We start from the raw sequence: 26,296 nt of genomic DNA, 5'->3' as shown, positions 1-26,296 counted from the left end.
TCGGGACGTCTACACCGGGAACTGTGGGAGTAATCCATCAACGTATGGCAAATTTTCGGAGACGGCAGAAGATGTGCAGATCTCCATAGTGGGATACATAATGGTAAAGCTAGCAATCCATAAGAGATTCTATAAAAAATATTTATAATCTGTTTTTATTGTTTGTATTAATATCATCTTTTTCTTTTGTATATATGAAGATTTTTTTTAGATTTATATGTGATACCTGTTATCCACCATTAGTGACGCATCTCATTCAAAGTCCTAACCCTTTCCTCTTTTTCAAAGTATTTAAAGTGTTCACAGCCAAGGAGGTAATAGTTGTGAAGTCAAGAATTTTTAGTTTTTTAAATATTTTTTAAAAATGTGTATATTTTGCCTCAACATTGTGGAATATACAATGATGTATTATGTAGATCAGTAACATAAAACCCCAATTAAATCCATTTAATTCTGAAGTCATAGCACTGCCAAAATGGGAAAAGTCCAAGTAAAAAGTTTTGATAGCAACTAAATGTGAACATTTCCTACTGAGCACTACTGTTCCGACATTTTTGAACAAGATAGGCAACAAATTGTGTTAAGTTTATCATGGCATTTTTTTTTTCATTTTTCCAAAATTTGCTACCACATTAAAATATGACAAACTAAACACTTAAACATAATTATATATCATGCTTATTTTTTTATATGTTATACTTTAGCATTTGAGTGATGAATCAAATAAAAGCAGAGGAGAAGATACACCAGAGCAAAGCTCATCAGACCACAGCGGAAGTAGTATACTCACTACAGAAGGTATTTAAATTCCATTTTGTAATCAACGACTTCAGCAATTTAAACATACATAATTTTCTACCTAAAAGCTAGTCATTTTTTTTCTTAGAATGCTGCAGTTGTTTTTCCTCTAGAGTTGGCTTGGGTCTATGTAAAAAAAATAGGAAAATCCTGGTACTGCATTCACCATCCTATGTGGCAACAGTTACTAGATTTGTTTAAAGCTATCTACAGTGCCTTGAAAAAATATTCACACCCCTTGAAATTTTCCACATTTTGTCATGTTACAACCAAAAAGGTAAATTTATTTTATTGGGATTTTATGTGATAGACCAATACAAAGTGGCACATAATTGTGAAGCTGAAGGAAAATGATAAATGGTTTTCAAAATATTTAACAAATAAATATGGGAAACGTGTGGCAAGCATTTGTATTCAACCCCCCTGAGTCAATACTTTGTAGCACCACCTTTCATTGCAATTACAGCTGCAAGTCTTTTTGGGTATGTCTCTACCAGCTTTGCACATCTAGAGAGTGAAATTTTTGCCCATTCTTTTTTGCAAAATAGCTCAACCTCTGTCAGATTGGATGGAGAGCGTGTAAACAGCAATTATCAAGTCTTGCCACAGATTCTCAATTGGATTTAGGTCTGGACTTTGACTGGGCCATTCTAACACATGAATATGCTTTGATCTAAACCATTCCATTGTAGCTCTGACTGTATGTCTAGGGTCATTGTCCTACTGGAAGGTGAACCTGTGCCCCAGTCTCAAGTCATTTGCAGACTCTTACAGGTTTTCTTCTAAGATTGCCCTGTATTTGGCTCCATCCATCTTCCCTTCAACTCTGACCAACTTCCCTGTCCCTGCTGAAGAAAAGCATCCCCACAACATGATGCTGCCACCACCATGTTTCACGGTGGGGATGGTGTGTTCAGGGTGATGTGCAGTGTTAGTTTTCCATGACACATGACATTTTGCTTTTAGGCCAAAAAGTACAATTTTGGTCTCATCTGCACCTTCTTCCACATGTTAGCTGTGTCCCCACATGGCTTCTCACAAATGGGACTTCTTATGGCTTTCTTTCAACAATGGCTTTTTTCCTGCCACTCTTCCATAAATGCCAAATTTGTGGAGTGTACGACTTATAGTTGTCCCATGGACAGAGTCTCCCATTTGAGCTGTGGGTGTCTGCAGCTCCTCCAGAGTTACCATGGGCCTCTTGGCTGCTTCTCTGATTTAATGTTCTCCTTGCCCAGTCTGTCAGTTTAGGTGGACTATGGCCATGTCTTGACAGGTTTGCAGTTGTGCCATACTCTTTCCATTTTCGGTTGATGGATTGAACAGTGCTCCCGGAGATGTTCAAAGCTTGGGATTTTTTTTTATAACCAAACCCTGCTTTAACCCTTTTGCCACCAGGTCCATACGGACCTAACAGCGGGGGTATCACACACAATCTGGTGGCGCCTGATTGCTCTCACACGCACCCTCTCCCCCCCACACCCCACTCCACCCCCCGGCGCTGGTAAAAAAAAATTTAAGCACAAAATAATTTATTTTTTTGCAAAAAATAAAGTTGCACCCAAGCACATATTTCCCCCCCCCCCCAATTTTTTTTTTTGAAGCACCCCTCACCCCCACATATACACACGCATGAGCGTAAGTGTATGCGTTGGGGCGCCTACTAGTGAAAACGTTGATTGCGATACATATGTCACATATCGCCACGCATACAGATAGGGGGCTTTTGCAGCGTCGCCTATAGAAAATATAGAGTACTGAAGTTTGACGCCATTTCACAGGCACACAAAAGCTTAAGGGTTGGCATTTTGGGTATCTATTTACTTAGTGCAACCTCGTCTTTTATGTTTTACCAAAAATGTGGGTAATTTATTGCGTTTGTTTACCCTAAAATTCACGTTAGTGTGTTTTTTTCTGAAATTTTGCGTTTCCTAGACCTTTGCGGCAATATCGTGTGACCTAAAAAATTGCAACTACCACTATTTCATTCTCTAGGGTGTCTGCTTTCAGAAAATTTTTAATGTTTGTGGGTTGTGTGTAATCGTCAGGTCTAAAATGATTTTTAAACATGTATGCTAAAAACGCAAAAACGGCTCTGGCAGCGAAAGAGTTAAACTTCTCCACAACTTTATCCCTGACCTGTCTGATGTGTTCCTTGACCTTCATGATGCTGTTTGTGCACTAAGCTTTTCTAACAAACCTCTGAGGGCTTCACAGAACAGCTGAATTTCTACTGAGATTAAATTACACACAGGTAGACTCTATTTACTAATTAGGTGACTTCTGAAGGCAATTGGTTCCACTAGATTTTAGTTATGGTCCGTACACACAATCCGAAAAATAAAACTTTCAACGATAATCGTATCGTTCATACAGGGCTTTCGAAAGCCAATCATGATAGTTCATCCAATATTATTTTATCGGACAAGCACGAAATTTTTTCTCGTATGATACCAGACCGTACGATGTTCGTTTAATCAGTACAATTGTCGTCCGATACAAATACACTACAACACATGACATCACTTCCGATTTTTTATTCTGTCGTATGAGAATTTTTGTAACTTTAGTAAACTCTTCAGGTTCGATATACGACTAGCATGCAAAAAAAAAAAAAAAAAAAACGGACGATCTGTCGTCCGATTTTCGGAACGTGTGTATGGGGCTTTAGGGGTATCAGAGTAAAGGGGGCTGAATACAAATGCACGCCACACTTTTCACATATTTATTTGTAAAAAGTTTTCAAAAACATTTATAATTGTCAATTGCCACTTTTTGTTGGTCTATGATATAAAATCCCAATAAAATACAGTTATGTTTTTATCATGTGTAACATGACAAAATGTGGAAAATTTCAAGGGGTATGAATACTTTTTCAAGGCACTGTAGTAAATTTTGCAGGGGGCACATGCAAATAAAGTTATTATCCAAATTGGTGATGTCTGTGGGAAAAAATATTTTGGGTCTCCATAATAAACAATTGGATTCACAGTTCAGTGACAGATGTTATCGGCCTCATCTTTACTACTGTAAAAACGTAAAAAGAGAATGATATAGCACTAGGGATGAGCTTCGTGTTCGAGTCGAACCCATGTTCGACTCGAACATCGGCTGTTCGATCGTTCGCCGAATTCCGAACGATATGGGCCGTTCGCGCCAAATTCGTGTGGCGCGTCACGGCCCATAATTCACTGCGGCATCGCAGTGCATTGCTGGCTGATGATTGGCCAAGCATGCACTATGACCCGCATCCTTGGCCAATCACAGTTGTAGAGAGAGCTGTAATTGGCCAAAGCCAGGGTGGCTTTGGCCAATTATGGCTCAGGGGGTTAGAACACGCCCCACACTATTTAAGGCCGCCTGCACGGCGGCCCTGTGTAGTGTGTTCCGGCTTGACAGAGAGAGAGACAGTGTCATTTGATTTAAGTTAGATAGATTAGGCAGGACAGTCAGTCAGTTAGCTGCACTTACAGTGTATTGTGTATATATATATGCATCCCAGGTGTTGTGTGTGTATATATACTGTATATATATATATATATATATATATATATATATATATATATATATATATATATATACACACTGTATTCAGTTTAGCTAGATCCGTTCCTGTTATCTTCCTACTGACAGGCAGGCTTGTGTTGTTACAGTATTTACAGCTACCTGAAGAAAATTGCTGATGTTCTTTTGATCCTATTAATACCACAGTCAGGCAGCTAAACCATTTACAGTTAGTGTAGTGCGTCCTCCTCACAGTGTTCAGCTAAAGCTACAAGTTAGTGTAGTGTGACCTCTGCACAGTGTTCAGCTAAAGCTACAAGTTAGTGTAGTGCACAGTGTTCAGCTAAAGCTACAAGTTAGTGTAGTGCATCCTCCTCACAGTGTTCAGCTAAAGCTACAAGTTAGTTTAGTGTGACCTCCTCACAGTGTTCAGCTAAAACTACAAGTTAATGTAGTGCGTCCTCTGAACAGTGTTCAGCTAAAGCTACAAGTTAGTGTAGTGCGACCTCTACACAGTGTTCAGCTAAAACTACAAGTTAGTGTAGTGCATCCTCCTCACAGTGTTCAGCTAAAGCTATGGGTTAGTGTAGTACGTCCTCCTCACAGTGTTCAGCTAAAGCTACAAGTTAGTGTAGTGCGTCCTCCTCAGAGTGTTCAGCTAAAGCTACAAGTTAATTTAGTGTGACCTCTACACAGTGTTCAGCTAAAGCTACAAGTTAGTGTAGTGCGTCCTCCTCTCAGTGTTCAGCTAAAGCTACAAGTTAGTGTGGTGCATCCTCCGAACAGTGTTCAGCTAAAGCTACAAGTTAGTTTAGTGTGACCTCTGCACAGTGTTCAGCTAAAGCTACAAGTTAGTGTAGTGCGTCCTCCTCACAGTGTTCAGCTAAAGCTACAAGTTAGTGTAATGCATCATCTGAACAGTGTTCAGCTAAAGCTACAAGTTAGTTTAATGTGACCTCTGCACAGTGTTCAGCTAAAGCTACAAGTTAGTGTAGTGCGTCCTCCTCACAGTGTTCAGCTAAAGCTACAAGTTAGTTTAGTGTGACCTCCTCACAGTGTTCAGCTAAAACTACAAGTTAGTGTAGTGCGTACTCTGAACAGTGTTCAGCTAAAGCTACAAGTTAGTGTAGTGCGACCTCTACACAGTGTTCAGCTAAAGCTACAAGTTAGTGTAGTGCGTCCTCCTCACAGTGTTCAGCTAAAGCTATGGGTTAGTGTAGTGCGTCCTCCTCACAGTGTTCAGCTAAAGCTACAGGTTAGTGTAGTGCGTCCTCCTCACAGTGTTCAGCTAAAGCTACAAGTTAGTTTAGTGTGACCTCTACACAGTGTTCAGCTAAAGCTACAAGTTAGTGTGGTGCATCCTCTGAACAGTGTTCAGCTAAAGCTACAAGTTAGTTTAGTGTGACCTCTGCACAGTGTTCAGCTAAAGCTACAAGTTAGTGTAGTGTGTCCTCCTCACAGTGTTCAGCTAAAGCTACAAGTTAGTGTAGTGCATCCTCTGAACAGTGTTCAGCTAATGCTACAAGTTAGTTTAGTGTGACCTCTGCACAGTGTTCAGCTAAAGCTACAAGTTAGTGTAGTGCGACCTCTACACAGTGTTCAGCTAAAGCTACAAGTTAGTGTAGTGCGTCCTCCTCACAGTGTTCAGCTAAAGCTATGGGTTAGTGTAGTGCGTCCTCCTCACAGTGTTCAGCTAAAGCTACAAGTTAGTGTAGTGCTTCCTCTGAACAATGTTTAGCTAAAGCTACAAGTTAGTTTAGTGTGACCTCTGCACAGTGTTCAGCTAAAGCTACAAGTTAGTGTAGTGTGTCCTCCTCACAGTGTTCAGCTAAAGCTACAAGTTAGTGTAGTGCGACTTCTGCACAGTGTTCACCTAAAGCTACAAGTTAGTGTAGTGCGTCCTCTGAGCAGTGTTCAGCTAAAGCTACAAGTTAGTGTAGTGGGACTTCTGCACAGTGTTCAGCTAAAGCTACCTGTAGAAGGTTGGTGGTGTTTTCCTGATCCTATCACTACCGCAGGCAGCTAAATTATTTACACGTTAGTGTAGTGCGACCTCTGCACAGTGTTCAGCTAAAGATACCTGTAGAAGGTTGGTGGTGTTTTCCTGATCCTATCACTACTGCAGGCAGCTAAATTATTAGCTGCCTGTGGTACACGTTAGTGTAGTGCGACCTCTGCACAGTGTTCAGCTAAAGCTACCTGTAGAAGGTTGGTGGTGTTTTCCTGATCCTATCACTACCGCAGGCAGCTAAATTATTTACACGTTAGTGTAGTGCGACCTCTGCACAGTGTTCAGCTGAAGCTACCTGTAGAAGGTTGGTGGTGTTTTCCTGATCCTATCACTACCGCAGGCAGCTAAATTATTTACACGTTAGTGTAGTGCGACCTCTGCACAGTGTTCAGCTGAAGCTACCTGTAGAAGGTTGGTGGTGTTTTCCTGATCCTATCACTACCGCAGGCAGCTAAATTATTTACACGTTAGTGTAGTGCGACCTCTGCACAGTGTTCAGCTAAAGCTACCTGTAGAAGGTTGGTGGTTTTCTCATACTACAGGCAGGCAGTTGATTTTGCTAGCTGCAGTATCAGTATATATATATATATATATATATATATATATATATATATATATATCCCAGCTTAGTGCAGCTACAGGAAGGCCAACAAGGAGAGGCAGAGAGTCACAAGCCAATAAAAGAGGGCAAGCAGGCTCTGTGTCTAGAGGCAACAGTGCTGGTCGTGGAGACGGTGCATTCTCATCAGCACGTGGCCGTGGGACACACTTGGCCTTTTTTTCGGCAGCTGGCCGTGTTGAGCCACAACATGCGGAAGACTTGGTCGAGTGGATGACCAAGCCGTCCTCATCCTCCTCTCTCACCCATGCTCAGGGTACTTTGTCTGGCAAAGCAGCTGCCAACGCGGCCTCTTTCCTCGGCTCAATGGCATCAGTGACTCCTTCCCTAGCCCCACCGTGTCCTCCTGAGGAGTCCCTCGAACTGTTTGACCACAGTGTTGGGCACATGCTCCAGGAGGATGCCCAGCGTTTAGAAAGCTCTGATGATGATACTGAGCTTGATGAAGGCAGTAACGTGAGCACGGACAGAGGGGGTGCCCAAGAAGGACAGCAATTTGGCAGTCATGCTCCCCCTGCTGCAGCATACTGCCAGGTTTGCTCCAGTGATGAGGAGGGAGGGGATGATGAGGTCACTGACTCAACGTGGGTGCCTGATAGGAGAGAGGAGGAGGAGTCACATCACCAACGAGGCAGGATGCTTTCCAGGGGCCAGCCTAAGGGCAGCACACTGACTGCATCACACCGCAAAGCTCCACATGTGCAGGGCGCTGCTGTCTCTGTGCGTTATTCTAAAAGTTCTTTGGTTTGGGCCTTTTTTGAGACGAGTGCATCAGATCGCACCGCTGCTATTTGCAACATATATCTCAAACGTATATCACGTGGCCAAAACATCTCCTGCTTGGGCAGCACATGCTTGACCAGACATATGTTGACCTGCCATGCAGTTCGTTGGCAAGAGAATCTAAAAGACCCACACCAAAGAACAAAAAGGACCTCTCCTTGCTCCTCATCAGCTGAGATCTCCAACCCCACTATACCTTCAGTCCTCTCGGAGACCTGCACTGAGAGGAATGAAGGTGTAGAATTAGGTGTGTCACAGCCAAGTACTTGTGGGCAATCTGCTTTCGGTACACCGACGTCAGATTGTACCAGGCAAATTTCCCTGCCCCAGCTGCTGCACCACCAAAAGAAGTTCACTCCCAGCCATCCACATGCCCAGCGGTTGAATGCTAGCTTGGCAAAATTGCTAGCACTTCAACTGCTACCTTTTCAGTTGGTAGACTCTGCCCCCTTCCGTGAGTTTGTGGAATGTGCGGTTCCTCAGTGGCAGGTACCCAAGCGCCACTTTTTCGCATGGAAGGCGATTCCTGCTCTCTACCGTGCATGTGGAAGGCAATGTCTTGGCCTCGCTGGACAGGGCGGTCAGCGGTAAGGTTTATATTACCGCTGACTCATGGTCCAGCAGGCATGGACAGGGACGTTACCTAAGTTTCACGGCGCATTGGGTCACTCTGCTGGCAGCTGGGAAGGATACAGGACAAGGTGCAGTAGTGTTGGAGGTTGTTCCGCTACCACGCCTCCAAAATGCCACTACTAATGATTGTGACACACCTCTCTCCTCCACCCCCTCCTCTTCTTCTTCCTCCATGGCCTCTTCCTGTGCTTTATCCTCGGAACCAGCGGTGCTCCGTAGGCATTTAAGTACACAGGCCAAAAGATGCCATGCGGTGCTTGAGCTGGTGTGCTTGGGGGACAGGAGCCACACTGGGGCAGAGGTTCTGTCAGCTCTGCAGGGGCAGGTTCAGAGATGGTTGACGCCACGCCAACTTAAGGCAGGAATGGTGGTTTGCGACAATGGCACCAACCTCCTCTCCGCCCTCCGACAGGGACAACTGACCCATGTGCTATGTTTGGCTCACGTCCTTAACTTGGTGGTGCAGCGGTTCTTGGGAAGGTACCCGGGCTTACAGGATGTCCTGAGACAAGCCAGGAAAGTCTGTGTGCATTTCCGCCGGCCATATAATGCCAGTGCTCGGCTGGCAGACCTCCAAAAGGAGTTTAACCTGCCCAAGAACCGCCTAATCTGTGACATGCCCACCAGGGGAAACTCAACGTTGGCCATGCTGCAGCGGCTGCACGCGCAGCAGAGGGCCATCAATGAGTACCTGTGCTACTATGGCACCAGGACAGGGTCAGGGGAGCTTGTTTTTTTTTCCCCCACGCCAGTGGGCCATGATCAGGGATGAATACACTGTCCTGTCACCATTTGAGGAGGCCACGAGGATGGTGAGCAGTGACAGTGCATGCATCAGTGACACTGTCCCCCTTGTCCACCTGTTGGAGCACACGCTGCATGGAATAATGGACAGGGCACTTGAGGCAGAACAGAGGCAGGAAGAGGAGCACTTCCTTAGCTCTCAAGGCCCCCTTTATCCAGACAGTGGTCCTGCGTGCCCGCCGATCACACAGGAAGAGGAGGAGGATTGTGTCAGTATGGTGGTGGAGCCTGGCACTCAGCAGCAGTCTTTAAGGGATCAGTCCCAAGAAACACATGGACTTGTACATGGCTGGGAGGAGGTGGCTGCGGACCATGTCGTCCTTAGTGACCCAGAGGACTCCGGACCGAATGCCTCAGCAAACCTACGCTGCATGGCCTCCCTGATCCTGCAAAGCCTGCGTAAGGATCCTCGTATTCGTGGTATCAAGGAGAAGGACCAATACTGGCTGGCAACCCTCCTTGATCCACGTTACAAGGGTAAGCTTGCGGACCTTATCTTGCCGTTGCAGAGGGAGCAGAGGATGAAACATCTTCAGGAGGCCTTGCAGAAAGGTCTGTGCAATGCGTTCCCAGAGACTGGGAGGTTACAAACTCCTGTTTCTGGACAACGTGTTGCTGAGGCTTCGGTCAGTCAAAGAAGGAGCGGTAGAGAAGGTGGCCGTCTGACCGATGCGTTCAGACAATTTTTTTAGTCCACAGCCCCAAGGTATGATCGGTTCCAGCAACCATCGCCAGCGTCTGTTTTACATGGTGCAGGAATACCTAGGGGCAAGATCTGACTTGGACACCTTTCCCACCGAAAATCCTCTGGGTTACTGGGTCTTGAGGATTGATAACTGGCCAGAGCTTGCACAGTATGCAATTGAGCTACTGGCCTGTCCTGAATCCAGCGTTCTTTCGGAACACACATTCAGTGCTGCTGGAGGCTTTGTAACCGATCACAGGGTGCGTCTGTCCACCGACTCGGTCGATCGACTGACCTTCATAAAAATTAATCAGTCTTGGATCACCGCCAGCTACCAAGCACCTGATGCTGATGTAACCGAATAATTTTTTTTTGAAATGTCAGATCCCTTCAAAGACTGCCTATGCTGATGCTGAGTGACTGTCCTGTTATGCTGAGTAATTATCCTCTTCCTCCTCAATGATCATGCTGATAGCTTGTAAGAACATTTTTGGTTCTGGGCGCCGCCACCAGTGCCTAAGGCCCAATTTTTAAGCCCCTGTGGGGCATGTAATTACAATTTTTGATGCAATTCTTTGCAGCAGGGCTAGTTCCTGCGCTCCAACTAGAGTATCTGTGAGGGGTTGCAGTGTTGTGGCACCAGCACCAGTGACTAAGGCCCAATTTTTCAGCCCCTGTTTAACAGGGGAGTGTAATTACAATTTTTGATGCAATACTTTGCAGCAGGGCTCGTTCCTGCGTTCCAACTAGAGTATCTGTGAGGGGTTGCAGTGTTGTGGCACCAGCACCAGTGCCTAAGGCCCAATTTTTCAGCCCCTGTTTAACAGGGGCGTGTAATTACAATTTTTGATGCAATACTTTGCAGCAGGGCTCGTTCCTGCGTTCCAACTAGAGTATCTGTGAGGGGTTGCAGTGTTGTGGCACCAGTGCCTAAGGCCCAATTTTTCAGCCCCTGTTTAACAGGGGCGTGTACTTACAATTTTTGATGCAATACTTTGCAGCAGGGCTCGTTCCTGCGTTCCAACTAGAGTATCTGTGAGGGGTTGCAGTGTTATGGCAACAGCACCAGTGCCTAAGGCCCAATTTTTCAGCCCCTGTTTAACAGGGGCGTGTAATTACAATTTTTGATGCAATTCTTTTGCAGCAGGGCTAGTTCCTGCGCTCCAACGAGAGTATCTGTGAGGTGTTGCAGTGTTATGGCACCAGTGCCTAAGGCCCAATTTTTCAGCCCCTGTTCAACAGGGACATGTAATTAGAATTCTTGATCTAATATCTTACAGCAGGGCCCGTTTTTGCGCCCACCAAGATTAACTGTGAGGACGTACAGTGTTGTGGGACCGGCACCACCCCCACCACCAAAGGCCCAATTTTTCAGCCCCTGTTCAACAGGGGCATGTAATTACAATTCTTGATTGAATATTTCACAGCAGGGCCCATTTCTGCACCCACCAAGATTAACTGTGAGGACTTACAGTGCTGTGGCACTACCACCAAAGGCCAAATTTTTCAGCCCCTGTTCAACAGGGGCATGTAATTACAATTCTTGATATAATATTTCACAGCAGGGCCCGTTCCAGCGCCCACCAAGAGTAACTGTGAGGACTTACAGTGTTGTGGCATCAGCACCACCATCACCAAAGGCCCAATTTTTCTGGCCCTGTTCAACAGGGGCATGTAATTACAATTCTTGAATTAATATTTCACAGCAGGGCCCTGTGAGGGCTTATAGTGTTGAGGCCACAACAACACCTAAGGCCCAAATTTCTGCTGAGTGTATAGGGCAGGCCCCTACTTTCAAACATCCAACTTACAAACAACTCCTACTTGTAAACGGAAGGAGACAACAGGAAGTGAGATGAAATCTACCCCATAGGAAGGGAAATTCTCTCCTGTAAGAGTTAATATGGGAAAAACTTTTATCCTTTCCACTGATGCTTTATCACCAATCCTTGTTTCACTAAAAACCCCAAATTTTCAAAAAAACATTTGTCATTGGGACAAAAAGTGAGGTGAAATCTTCTGAAGAGGAGCACAGACAGCAAAACAAATGTCACAGAGGTGATAACCCTTCCCTATGTTTTCCAAAAAGCTTAAAAACAGATTTTTTGGCTGGAGCTACACTTTAAAAATGTACCATTTCAAAATTACAAACAGATTCTACTTAACAACAAACCTACAGTCCCTGTCTTGTTTGCACCGCCTGTATACTGCTGTTCAGAGTATATAGGGCCTGGGGGCCCCATGCCTTTCCTTTTTTTTATTTGGGTGCGGGGTTCCCCTTAATATCCATACAGGACCCAAAGGGCCTGGTAATGGACTGGAGGGTACCCATGCCGTTTGTCTCACTGATTTTCATCCATATTGCCAGGACCCAATATTACATTAAAGCCGCAAGCAATTTTAAATGACTTCTTTTCCTTTAAAAATGTCATTTTGTGCAGGGACTGTTCTAAGCACTGGAAACACGTGCCACTTTACAGGCATACTATAGACACCCCCCAGGTACGATATTTAAAGGAATATTTCACTTTTTTTCACTTTTTTACTTTAAGCATCATTAAAATCACTGCTCCCGTTTTTAAAAGTTTTTTTTTTTGCATTGATACATGTCCCCTGGGACAGAACCCGGGTCCCCAAACCGTTTTTAGGACAATACCATGAAAATTAGCTTTTAAAATGAGCACTTTTGATTTCGAACGTTCGAGTCCCATAGACGTCAATGGGGTTCTAACGTTCGTGCGAACTTTCGGTCCGTTCGCAGGTTCTGGTGCGAACCGAACTGGGGGGTGTTCGGCTCATCCCTATACAGCACTTGATGTTAAAAAACAAAAGAGTAACAGGAGAAGCAATGTGTACATTTAGCCCTGGTTCACACTATGAACTGCATGTGAATCTCACAGGAACTGCACCAGTTCACATATATGCAATGCGGGAAACGCAGCAAATCCTGTGCGTTTCCAGCACCATATTGAAATCGCATGGCATTAATACGAACCGCACTGGGTGTCAATGTTAAGTTAACAACACCCCGAAATAGTTCGCAAAACGCAGTGTGATTGACCGAATCATATCGCATAGGGGTGAACACCCATGCAATCTGATTGGAACATGGAAAAAGGGGGTCCTGCACCTTTTTTTTGTGCAAATGCGGTGCGATTTGAGCCATACAAATGCATTGCATGTGATTTGCAGACATTGCATTTGATTTGCAAAGCAAAGTGGTGCGATTCATGTGCCACATATATGTGAACCAAGCTTCAATGTAGTGTGTGGCTAGCATGTCTCTGCACCTTGTCCGCTGTTGTAAAATGTAGACCACATTATACAGTGTAGATGCATTTATGTGGTTCCAGTCAGAGATTACACTAAAAATAGGTCTCAGGGTATCCACTGTGTATAGATCTAAAAAATAGATATGTTTGCATTTGCAAACATGCTAACATCATTACATTTGCTAACAGTCATGGTCATTATGAAAGAACTAGGAGACAGACACGCTGAATTTCAGAGATTACTGTCAATTTATATTTAAGCACTTTTGTTAAAAAATGGCTTCATTTGAAAATCCTTACTTGGTTTACCACTTACTGTCAAGCACCTGATAAAGACAAACAACTTCATTGTAACCTCAACCCAGACTCCCCTTCACCGCCCTACCCCCCACTATATATTAACCCCCTGGGATAATATGGACTGTCTCTAGGAAACCCTTAAAGGATTGCGTGCTTATAGTATACTGTATATAAATTCCTAAATACCATGGCTCTGTCCATTATATGGTGAAAATCCCATGCTACCATTTTTAAATTACACGGTGACTTTGGTGGCTGTCTTCCTCATTCTCTGGGCTAGCCCATCAATGAATCTGTGCCAAATCTCACACATGCATAGTAAATGTTTTGTAAGCTGGGGGCATAAAGAGATCTATGAATGAATTAACAAAATCTAACTGAATTTTGTTCATGCATAGCTTTGTATCTGCCACTTTGCACATATGGCAACACCACATTATTTGTGCTTAAATGACTTAATTGTTTCCTAACTGCTAAAACCAACAGCCGGTACTCCATACTCCTACTACTTGATCTCTCTGCAGCCTTTGATACTGTTGACCACCCGCTCCTTCTCAATAAACTACATTCCCTTGGCCTCCAAGATTCTGCTCTATCCTGGTTCTCTGCCTATTTATCACAGTGCTCCTTCAGTGTCACCTACAACTCTGTCTCCTCCCCTCCATTGCCCCTTTCTGTGGGGGTCCCCAAGGCTCTGTTCTTGGCCCCCTTCTCTTCTCTATCTACACCTCCTCCCTTGGTCACTTGATAACCGCCCACGGCTTTCAATACCACTGATACGCTGATGACACCCAAATCTGTCTGTCTACTCCTCACCTCACTCCTTCAGTCTCCTCTTGCATTACTAACTTACTAACTGACATATCAGCATGGATGTTGCACCACTTCCTTAAACTAAATCTCTCTAAAACTGAGCTATTAATATTCCCCCCCGCCCGTGCCCCCCTCCATGACTTTACCATCAAAATCAACAATGCAACCATCAGTCCCTCCCCTCACGCCAGTGTACTACCCTGTTTCCCCGAAAATAAGACCTAGCGTGATTGTCAGTGATGGCTGTAATATAAGCCCTACCCCCCCAATAAGCCCTACCCTGTTTTCCCGAAAATAAGCCCTACCCTTAAATAAGACCTACAAGGACTTTAACTAAGGCTTATTTGGGGGGTAGGGCTTATATTGCAGCCATCACCGACAATCACGCTAGGTGTTATTTTCGGGGAAACAGGGTAGGTGTAATCCTAGACTCTGACTTGTCATTTCAGCCTCAAATCAAATCGTTGTCAAAAGTTTGTAGAATTTACCTCCGTAACATCTCTAAAATTTGCCCCTTTTTAACAAATGAAACCAACAAGCTCCTCATTCACTCCCTTGTTATCTCTCGCCTTGACTATTGCAACTCCCTTCTCATTGGCCTACCTCTCCATAGGCTAGCCCCTCTTCAGTCTATCATGAATGCTGCTGCCAGACTTATCCACCTTACCAAGTGTCTGCCAACCCTCTCCTCCAATCCCTACACTGGCTCCCAATCACCCAGCGAATTAAATTCAAAACACTAACCACAACATATAAAGCCATTCACAACTCTGCCCAGAGCTACATAACCAATCTTGTCTCCAAATATCACCCAAATCGTCCTCTCCGCTCTTCTCAAGACCTCCTGCTCTCAAGCTCTCTCGTCTCCTCCTCCCATGCTCGTCTCCAGGATTTCTCCAGAGCCTCTCCCATCCTCTGGAACTCGCTACCTCAACCTGTCCGGCTATCCCCTACTCTTGCTACCTTCAGGCGATCCCTTAAAACTCATCTCTTCAGGAAAGCCTATCACGTCTCCAACTAATCTCCTACCACTTCCAACAGCTCATTCCCCACAGTTACAACCTTTAGTACCTCCTGCCCAACCTTATTAGATTGTAAGCTCTTCTGAGCGGGCCCTCTTAATCCTCTTGTATTTTATTGTATTATAACTGTATTGTCTCCCTTTTATATTGTAAAGCGCTGCGTAAACTGTTGACGCTATATAAATCCTGTATAATAATAATTGTTTCCTGAGATCCGGTGAGACTTTGCAAAATCTTGCTTATCAACAGCTCTCTCTGGAAGGCACTAGTGATGTAGCCTTACCAGTGGGGCAGCTTGAGGCTGCATTCACACCTGAGCAATTCAAAGTCGCGCATTTTTGCAACGATTTTTACCGAGTTTTTGCCACGATTTTGTACAGGTCACCAATGTAAAAAGCTGAAAAACACCTGTAATCTGCCCCTAAGAAGCTCATGTTCTTTTTTGAGCATAAGACCCCTTTCACACTTGTGTGACTTGGGACTGCAAAGTCGCATGACCAGTCTACCCCATGATTTCCAATGAGTACCATTCATATCTGTGCAACTTCAAAGTAGTCCCTGTACTACTTTGGTGCGACTCTGATGCAAACTTAGGTCCATAGACCTCAAGTATACACAGGCATTCCCAGAAATCGCGGCAAAATCGCACGACTTTGAAGTAGCAGTAGTGTGAAAGGGGCCTTTTTCAGGCATTTTGCTTCAGGTGACAAAACGCTGATATGTGAACAGGTGCCATTGAAATGAATGGGATTTTGCTTGTTGGGCGTTTATTCGTGTGTTTTTTCGGGCGTTTTATGAGCTGTAAAGGTGTGGATGCAGCCTGAGTGTGATGGCTGCCTCACTGGTGCAACAGGTGATCCAGAAGGAAGAAAAGACAGATCGTAAGTTACATTTAACATTTTGCTTTGAGTGTAATGTGTTTAGTGTTAACTATGCAGAGCTGCATGCAACTGTGCTTTTAATGTTTTTTTTTGGGGGGGGGGGGGACCATCCATTTTAAGAACATTAGATTTTCTCTATACACATTGTGCAGGAAGTTAATTAGAAATACTTAAAATAGATAGACTTATACATATAGTATATATATATATATATATATATATATATATATATATATATATATATATATATATATATATATATACAGTATCTCACAAAAGTGAGTACACCTCTCACATTTTTGTAAATATTTTGACAACACTGAAGAAATGACACTTTGCCGGCAGCACTTATGCAGCCCCAGACCATGACACTCCCACCACCATGCTTGACTGTAGGCAAGACACACTTGTCTTTGTACTCCTCATCTGGTTGCCGCCACACACGCTTGACACCATCTGAACCAAATGAGCTTCCAGTAATCCATGTCCTTAGCCTGCTTGTCTTCAGCAAACTGTTTACAGGCTTTCTTGTGTATCATGTTTAGAAGATGATAGCCATGCAGACCAATTTGATGGAGTGTGCGGCATATAGTCTGAGCACTGACAGGCTGACCTCCCACCCCTTCAACCTGTGCAATAATGCTGGCAGCACTCATAGGTCTATTTCCCAAAGACAACCTCTGGATATGATGCCATTTTGAACTTCCAGTGACCAGTATGAGAGAGTGAGAGTGATGACACCAAATTAAACATACCTGCTCCCAATTCACACGTGAGACTTTGTAACACTAACGAGTCACATGAAATCAGGGAGGGAAAATTGCTAATTGGGCCCAATTTGGACATTTTCACTTAGGGGTGTACTCACTTTTGTTGCCAGTGGTTTAGACATTATTGGCTGTGTGTTGAGTTATTTTGAGGGGACAGCAAATTGGGAAATGTGCAAATAGTTTTTTTTTTTTCATTGTTATAAAGCAAAGCCTGCTCACCATTATGTGTTCATACCAAGTAATTTTTATGTGCCATATGTCAATGTCCTATGTAGTTTCTTGTGACAACATAATGGAGATATGTTTTTCATTTTAGGTCACAAGAGCACCAAATGCAATAAATATGTAAATGTTCAGCACTGTGCTCTTAGCTAGCTTTCATGTGTTTTTATAATTAAAATAAGAGCTCTTTGTGCTTTATGTATAGAAAGAAACCAGACTGTATGTTATGCCAGGAACAGGACATTTGAAAAGGATACGCCAAGAGTGACAACATTTAGTTCATCACCAGATTCAAGGTAAATAAAATGACAGCATAGAGCTAATATTGTATATGTATGATTGTTCACAGTTTACCCCATAATGCATATATGTATAGTTATACATACTTACTTAGTTTTGGGTAAAGCCCTTTCAGATCAACCTCAGATAGTATTTAGGAGAGTTCCATCGCTTAGAGATATGGTGGCTCCTGGTGTATGTGACCCTCCTAACATCAAACCAATGTTTTTTCCTAATATGGCGGGATTTTACAAGTGTAAGAAATGTGCTGTGTGTTCTATTAATGGATTGAGCAATAAAAAGATCACCAGTTTTAGTTCACACAGTACAGCTCAAGCATTTCAAATTAAAACCTTTATAACATGTTCCACTCCGAATGTGGTATACCTTCTTACCTGCCCTTGGGGATTCCAGTATATTGGGCGTATGCCCATTGCAAGTTAGGCTGAATAAGCACATTGGTAACATCAAAAGAGGCTTTAAAGGCCATCCGGTCTCCAGACACTATTTAGAGGTCCACGCAAAAAACCTGGCTGGGACCCGTTTTTTGGGTATAGATAAGCTCAAATTGCACTGGAGGGGGGAATCTAAATGAGAAATCTCTAAGCTTGAGATGAGTTGGATCTATAGGGTTAAATGTCTTAGACCTTTGGGTTTAAATGCTGATGTAGAGATAAATGCCTTTATAGACAATGCTTGAATTAGCAATTTTCTTCGAATTTTTGTATTTTTATGTAATTTATTGATTTTGTATGTGATGATTTTTTGTTAGGTAGGAGTTAGGTTGAATTAATAATATTAATAATATATTTTTTTAGGGGTAAGTCACTTTCCCATTCAATGATTAATGATTCTTATAAATATGGGGATCGATCAAATTTATATCAAATTTAAACTGATCTTTTCATTAATTTTGATCAGTACCGGAGATCTCCTTTAGTGGTCTTTAGTGTTTATTTGCTGACTCAGGTCACTCTGGCGAGATATTTTTTTTTTTTTCATCTAAAATTCTTTATTGAAGTAGGAAGAGCATGCGGAAATACAGAGACCACAATTGTACAGATAAAAATAAAAATAACCATTCCCAAAAACATAGTCAATGGTACCAACATCACAATGTAATAAAAAATGATCACCTATCTGAAGGGAATCACATCGAGCTTCAGGGGGCTAGGAGGCCTCCGTACCCTGCACGACCATTTCTCTTTTTCACGGCGATCACCGTTTTTGTAAATAGGAATGAAGACAGAACTGAACTGAACTATGCGGTGTACTTCTGTCCAAGACTGGAGGATGCGGCAAGACAAGAAGATGTGCAGGAGCGATCCAACCTCCTTTCCACATCTCCAACAAAGGTCTGTGCTCTCAGGGAACATCTTGTGGATCTTTTCCGGTGTGTAGTACCACCAGGACAGCATCTTAAATCCCGCCTCCTGGTGTCTGGCGCATATCGAAGTTTTGTGGGAAAAAAGGAGAAGCAGATCGACTTGTTTCTCTGTAAAATGTAATCCCAGCTCACGCAGAGACACGGCTCACCACCAAGGGGGGTGAACAGCCATTGGGCATGGCTTACCACAGATGGTTCCGCCCCACTGTGCGCGAGCGCGTGCACGTTGGTGGCAGCGTGTTCCCGGGAACACTGCTCGTCACTGACGCTGGTAAACAGCCATTGGCCGGCGGCTGTTTACCACATCTACAACACAGAGCGGTAACTAGCTGTTACCAGCTCTTCTCTCCTAACACACTGTTTCCAGTGTGAGGAGAGAAGAGCCAGAAGCAGTGAGTTACCTATCTGTGACTGTATTGTACTGCACCAAGCACAACATTGTCCCATCGCCCCCCCATTGTCATCTGTCACCCAACAGCCACCCCATAAAGTGCACCTGTCACATAAGAGACTACCATCAGTGGTGCACCCATCAGTGACCTTCAACTGTCACCGTCACCCATCAGTGAATGTCAACTGTCACCGTCACCCATCAGTGACCGTCACCTGACACCGTCACCCATCAGTGACCGTCAGCTGTCACCATCACCCATCAGTGACCGTCAACTGTCACCGTCACCCATCAGTGACCGTCACCTATCCCCGTCACCTATCAGCGACCGTCACCTGTCACCATCACCCATCAGTGACCGTCAACTGTCACCGTCACCCATCAGTGACCGTCAACTGTCAACAGTCACCCATCAGTGACCGTGCCCTGTCACCCGTCACCCATCAGTGACTGTCAGCCGTCACCCATCAGTGACCGTCAGCCATCACCCGTCACCCATCAGTGACTGTCAGCGGTGCACCCATCAGTGACCGTGGCCTGTCACCCATCAGTGACCATCACCCGTCACCGTCCGTGGCCTGTCACCCATCAGTGACCATCGCCTGTCACACCGTCATCACCTATCAGTGCATCGTCGCACAGCCAATCAGTGACTGTCACCTGCCACCTGTCACACAGCCATCAGCGTCATGTCCAAAAGATTTTATACTACTGAGGAGGTGTTCCAGATCCTCTCCATGACTGATGAGAGCAGCGGAGAGTTTTCATCAGATTCCAATTCTGATTCCGAATCAAATTCGGCATTTGAACCAATTGAGAATAGTGAATCTGCAAATGATTCGGAGGAAGAATGGGTCCCTCCTAAAAGGGCGTGGCACTCTGGAAACCAGGCAGCTGCCAGGAAGCAGGATTTTATTCTCAGGCCCTGTACCAGCGCTGCTGCCAGCAATAGGCCCCAAGAACAAATTCCCAGGCCCAGTACCAGCGCTGCCGCCAGCAATAGGTCCCAGGAACAAATGCCCGGTACCAGCGCTGCCGCCGGCGATAGGCCCCAGGAACAAATGCCCAGGCCCGGTACCAGTGCTGCCACATTACGCCTGAGTACTAGCACAGGGAATTCAAATCCCCCAACTACTGGAGTGTCATGTCCCCCAAGAGCCAGGGCCTCTACATACATGCCAGATGGTCTTGCCAACCCAACATGGCTGCCTTCCGACTCGGGATTACCAATTATTCCCCCTTTCACAGCACAGCCAGGTGTGCAGGCCAACACCCAAAATTTCACAGCGATTGATTGTTTTTATCTGTTTTTGCCCGACACTTTGCTGCAATTCATTGTGGACCAGACAAATTTATATGCCCAGCAGTATATTGCCAACAATCCCCTAATCATCATATGCCCGTCCGTTTGAGTGGAGAGATCTGAATTTGGAGGAGCTCAAATTGTTTATGGGCCTCACCATAAGCATGGGGATTACAAAAAAATTTAAGGACATGCCTATTGGTTCACCAACCCCATCCACCACATGCCCATTTATTCTGCCGTAATTTCCAGGTCCTGATATGAGATCATAATGCGCTTTCTTCATTTTAGTGACAACACCCCGTGCCCTCCCCGCAATCAAATTACAAGTTATATAAAATTTGGCCACTGATAAATTTCTTTTCCCAACAATTTGCAGAACTCTATGTCCCCGATCAGAATATATGTGTCGATGAGTCCCTGGTACCCTTTTCAGGCTGCCTAGGAATAAAGCAATATATTCCTAGCAAAAGAGCCAGATACGGAGTAAAATTTTACAAGCTCTGTGAGAGAGCCACGGGATATCTGTATGCATTCCACATATATGAAGGAAGAGATTCCCAGCTCCAGCCCCCTGAGTGCCCGACCTACATGGGCACAACTGGAAAGATTGTATGGAACCTGGCATACCCACTTCTGAACAAAGGATATCACATATACCTTGACAACTTGTACACCAGCCTGCCCATTTTCAACCACTTATACATCGCAAAAACCCTGGCCTGCAGCAGCTCCAGAAAGAATAGGAAGGGCTTCCCACAATCTCTAGCCTAGTGTTTCTCAACTCCAGTCCTCAAGGCGCACCAACAGGTCATGTTTTCATGCTTACCATTATTTTGCACAGGTGATTTGATCAGTTTCACTGCCTTAGTAATTCCCAAAGCCATTTCAGATGAGGGAAATCCTGAAAACATGACCTGTTGGGGCGCCTTGAGGACTGGAGTTGAGAAACACTGCTCTGGCCAACAAAAAGCTGCGAAGGGGGGAAAGAGCAACATTGAGATGCAATGAAGTGCTTGCCTTGAGTTGGAAGGATAAAAGGGACGTGCCCATGATGTCCACCATCCTTGACGACACTACAATTGAGGTTCAAAGAAGACAAGGTCCCATTGAAAAGCCAACATGTGTCTAAGATTATAATCTCTACATGGGGGGGTGGATTTCAATGATCAAATGATTCAGCACTATTTGTCAATAAGGGGCCCGATTCTGGTACAAGAAGATATCAATTTATCTCATCCATTTGGCCATTTATAATTCCTACGTAGTCTACACCAAATCCACGGAAAGCCCCGCCCCTTTCCTAAAATTCATAGAAGTTGTCACGTCCCTCATCTATCAACAAAGACCCCCCCACAAGACTTTCACTCTGATGCTGTTAGCCGACTTCATGAGCGTCACTTCCCCTTCAACATTCCACCATCTGAAGCAGGCCGAAGACGGCAAAAAAAATGTCACGTGTGCAGCAAAAGAGGTTTTCGAAAAGATACCAACTACCATTGTCTCCAGTGTCCCTCCCAACCTGGCCATTGGTGAATGCTTCCAACTTTATCATACATCCCTAAAATATTAATCCATATTTTTAACCATTTCCCCATTTTCATCATCAGTGCTGACCATTTTCCATGCTTCCCCCAAATAGCTATGCCACTGCCTTCCACGTGAACGGACCCTGGCCTGTTTTTTGACTATGCTTCTGCCTACCGTTTGGATTGCTTCTACGTGAACTGACCCTGGCCTGTTTTGTGACTATGCCTCTGCCCACCCTTTTGGACTGCTTTCACGTGAACTGACCCTGGCCTGTTTTATCAACTACGCTACTGCCTACCGCTTGGACTGCTTGCATGTGAACTGACCCTGGCCTGTTTTATGGACTATGCTTTTGCCTACTGCTTGGACTGATCTGTTGCCCTGCTACTGTAGTACACAGGGGTCTCATATATGTGAGGGGCTCCAGAATTGTTTTTCCGGATGGAGAAAATTTTTTTTTTGTTTTCTCCGGGTTTCGGAATTTCCAGATTAGGGTCTGGAGTCCGGAGGCTTCATAGAGATTTGGGTGGGTCGAAGCCTCTACCCCTGTGCACAGGTCTTACCTGATTGCGGCCCTCAGCCTGCTGCTTAATTACTGCCATCATGCCTCTGCCTGCCGCACCACACCGCTACCTGGACTATGCAAATAATTAGCTGTAGCAAGAGGCAGTATGTTTATGAAGGGCTGGAGAGCGGTATAATTGTGAGTGTCAATTATGAGGACTAATATTATGGCTGTGCTGGCTGTCTCTGCCTGGACAATTTCTATGGATTGTGCTGTGCTGACAATATCCTTGTGCTGACTATAGACAATATTCCTGCCTGCTGCTAAGCACATCCCTGCCTGTTGCCTGGACCAGTGCTGTCCTCTGTGGATACTACTAAATGCACAGGTAATGCTTTTTTTTTACCCTTTCCGCAATAGAATTTATTTTGGATTGTAATTCTTGATATGTACATGTTATGTGTTAGAAATATGAAGGGCCTTCAAAAATGATAGGTTGCCAGGAAATTATATATGTCATTTATGCTCCTAGAACGCCTGGTGGTGCTACTTGGATGTTGGGCCTCTGTATGTGGCCAGGCTGTGTAAAAGGCTCACACATGTGGTATCGCCATACTCAGGAGGAGTAGCAGAATGTATTTTGGGGTGTCATTTTTGCTATGTATTTGCAATGTGTTGGAAATTTCTTATAAATGGACAACTTTGTGTAAAAAAAAATGCGTTTTCATTTTTTTTACACGTTTTCCAAAAACTTCTGGAAAAAAATGAACAGTTCAAAAGACTCATTATGCCTTATAGATTATACATTGGGGTGTTTGCTTTGCAAAATGGGGTCATTTTGGGGGCAATTCCATTTTCCTAGTGCTCCAGGGCCTTCAAAAGTGTAATAGGTGGTTGAGAAATGAGATGTGTTATTTATGTTTGTAGAACGCCTGAAGGTGCTACTTCAATGTTGGGCCTTTATATGTGGCCAGGCTGTGTAAAAGGCTCACACATGTGGTATCGCTATACTCAGGAGGAGTAGCAGAATGTATTTTGGGGTGTTATCTTTGCCATGTACATGCTACGTGTTTGAAATATCTGATAAATGGACAACTTTGTGTAAAAAAAATGCGTTTTCATTTTTTTCCACATTTTCCAAAAACTTCTGGAAAAAAATGAACCATTCAAAAGACTCATTATGCCTCATAGATTATACGTTGGGGTATTTGCTTTCCAAAATGTGGTCATTTTGGGGGCAATTCCATTGTCCTGGTGCTCCAGGGCCTTCAAAAGTGTAATAGGTGGTTGAGGAATGAGATTTGTCATTTATGCTCGTAGAACACCTGAAGGTGCTACTTCAATGTTGGGCCCTTGTATGTGGCCAGGCTGTGTAAAAGTCTCACACATGTGGTATCGCCATACTCGGGAAGAGTAGCAGAATGTATTTTGGGGTGTAATTTGTTGTATGCATATGCTCTGTGAGAGAAATAACCTGTTAATATGACAATTTTGTATAAAAAAAAATTTTTTTTAATCTTATATTTGCAAAGAATTGTGGGAAAAAATTACAACTTAAAAAATTCACCATGCTACTTACTTAATACCTTGGAATGTCTACTCTTTAAAAAGGGGTAATTTGGGGGGTATTTGTACTTTCCTGACTTGTTATACCCTGTACACAGGGTCGGATTTTCCGAAGGAAAATGTGTGATAGGACCTTGTTGTCGGAAATTTCGACGGTGTGTGGGCTCCATCACACATTTTCCATCGGAATTTCCGACCCACAAAGTTTGAGAGCTTGCTATAAAATTTTCCGACAACAAAATCCGTTGTCGGAAATTCCGATCGTGTGTACACAAATCCGATGTACCACCTGCCACGCATGCTCAGAATAAATTGAGAGACGAAAGCTATTGGCTACTGCCCCATTTATAGTCCCGCATACGTGTTTTACGTCACAGCGTTTAGAACGATCTGATTTTCCGCCAACTTTGTGTGACCGTGTGTATGCAAGACAAGTTTGAGCCAACATCCGTCGGAAAAAATCCATTGATTTTGTTGTCGGAATGTCCGATCAATGTCCGTGTGTACAGGGCATTAGTGTCTCAAGAAATGAGGTCTTCAGTACATCAGATGTGATCAATTTTCAGTGATTGGCACCATAGTTTGTAGACTCTATAACTTTCACAAAGACCAAATAATTTACACTAATTTGGGTTATTTTTACCAAAGATATGTGGCAGTATGAATTTTGACCAAAATTTATGAAGAAAAATGACTAATTTGCTAAATTTTATGACAGAAACAAAGAAAAAGGCATTTTTTTTCACAAAATTTACGGTCTTTTTTATTTATAGCATAAAAAACCCACTAGTGATTAAATACCACCAAAAGAAAGCTCTATTTGTGTGAAAAAAAGGACGCAAATTTCATATGGGTACAGTGTTGCATGACTGAGTAATTGTCATTCAAAGTGTGAGAGCGCTGAAAATTGGTCTGCGCAGGAAGGGGGTGTAAGTGCACTGTATTGAGGTGGTTAAAGGAGGTTAGTTGCCTCCTGAAAGAACCAATATAATGGTTAACTGTATTTTTTGCCAAAAAGAGAGCCCCGCCTCTTCGTCCATAATTTGTTGCCTATTCTTCCACTGTCGATTAGTGAGGAAGTGTCGGACCTGTGACCTCTGGACCAATTTCAACTCCAGAAATCTAGGGTCGTTGAGTCCTGGACTGAAAGCCGGGTTGCCAACAATGAGAGTGAGCGGAGATGGGATCTGTGCGACAGAGAAATCGCAGAAGGCCCAATTGTAATCTGCAACATTACCCCCACTGCGGGATGATCCAATATCCGATTTGGCAAGGGCTTCTGGCACCAGGGCAGTGACTCCAACTGGACCCCTGTTAGGGTTTGCTCTACTTGTACCCATTGTTTCAGAGCGCCGTGCTGACACCAGTCCAGGGTACGGGATAGATGACATACCATGTGGTAAAGGTTGGCATCCGGCAAGGCTCAATTTTGGAAGTCGCAGGACGGTTTGCACCAACCGAGGGGGTTTCTGGGCCCAGACAAAATTGACAAACACTCGGTTCACCGCCCTTAGGAAGGAGGTAGGGACCCGTACAGGGAGTGCCTGAAAGTGGTACAGCAGCTGAGGCATGACGTTCATCTTTACTATGCCACAGCGTCCGAACCAGGAGAACAGACCATGCTGCCAATCCTGAAGGTCCTTTTTATGGTTGTCAAGAGTGGGGGGAAGTTGAGGGGAAAAATCTCTTCTGCCCTGTTGGGCAAGAGGATGCCCATATACTTAATATAAGACGAGGCCCATTTAAAGGGGAAGTCCACCCGGTGCAGTGCAGCTAAGGAGGACGGCAAGGCAACATCCAGCGCCTCAGATTTCTAATAGTTGATGCGGAACAGTGACAACTCCTCATATGTCTTTAGTTCCGCAAGCAGATTTGGGATTGGTAAAAAAAAAAGTAAGTCCCCTGCGAACGCCGCAATTTTCGGGGATAGGGTGGCATCCAATTGCAGGCCCAGGATGTTTGGATTATCCCAGATGAATCACAGAAAGGGTTCAAGGGTCAAGATGAATATCAGAGGTGATAAGGGGCACCCCTGTATCATCCCATTCGCTATCCGAAATGATGATGAAAGGTGGCTGTTGACCTTGACCTGCGCCGATGGACAAGAATATATAGCTTGAACCCATTTCATCATTCATTCCCTCAGGTCTATGCATCTAAGAGTCTCAAATAGAAAGGGCCACTCACCCTGTCGAACGCCTTCTTGACATCGGTCGAG

The 26,296-nt window shown here is 44.2% G+C and overlaps 1 protein-coding gene across 2 annotated transcripts in view; it reads left to right on the top strand.

Moving 5' to 3' along the window:
• Window positions 1-26,296, top strand: part of LOC141129926 (uncharacterized) — a 207,078-nt gene that overhangs the window by 114,801 nt on the left and 65,981 nt on the right. For both annotated transcript variants that reach the window (XM_073617955.1, XM_073617956.1), the window contains 2 exons: window positions 705-798; window positions 17,323-17,413. In XM_073617955.1, the coding sequence (XP_073474056.1) occupies window positions 705-798; window positions 17,323-17,413 (185 nt within the window). The remainder of the gene's footprint in view (window positions 1-704; window positions 799-17,322; window positions 17,414-26,296) is intronic.

The sequence above is a fragment of the Aquarana catesbeiana genome, linkage group LG02 (assembly GCF_042186555.1).
Source record: "Aquarana catesbeiana isolate 2022-GZ linkage group LG02, ASM4218655v1, whole genome shotgun sequence".
Classification (NCBI taxonomy): domain Eukaryota; kingdom Metazoa; phylum Chordata; class Amphibia; order Anura; family Ranidae; genus Aquarana; species Aquarana catesbeiana.
The sequence above is the reverse complement of the archived record's forward strand: the minus strand, read 5'-3'. Positions and strand labels throughout refer to the sequence as shown.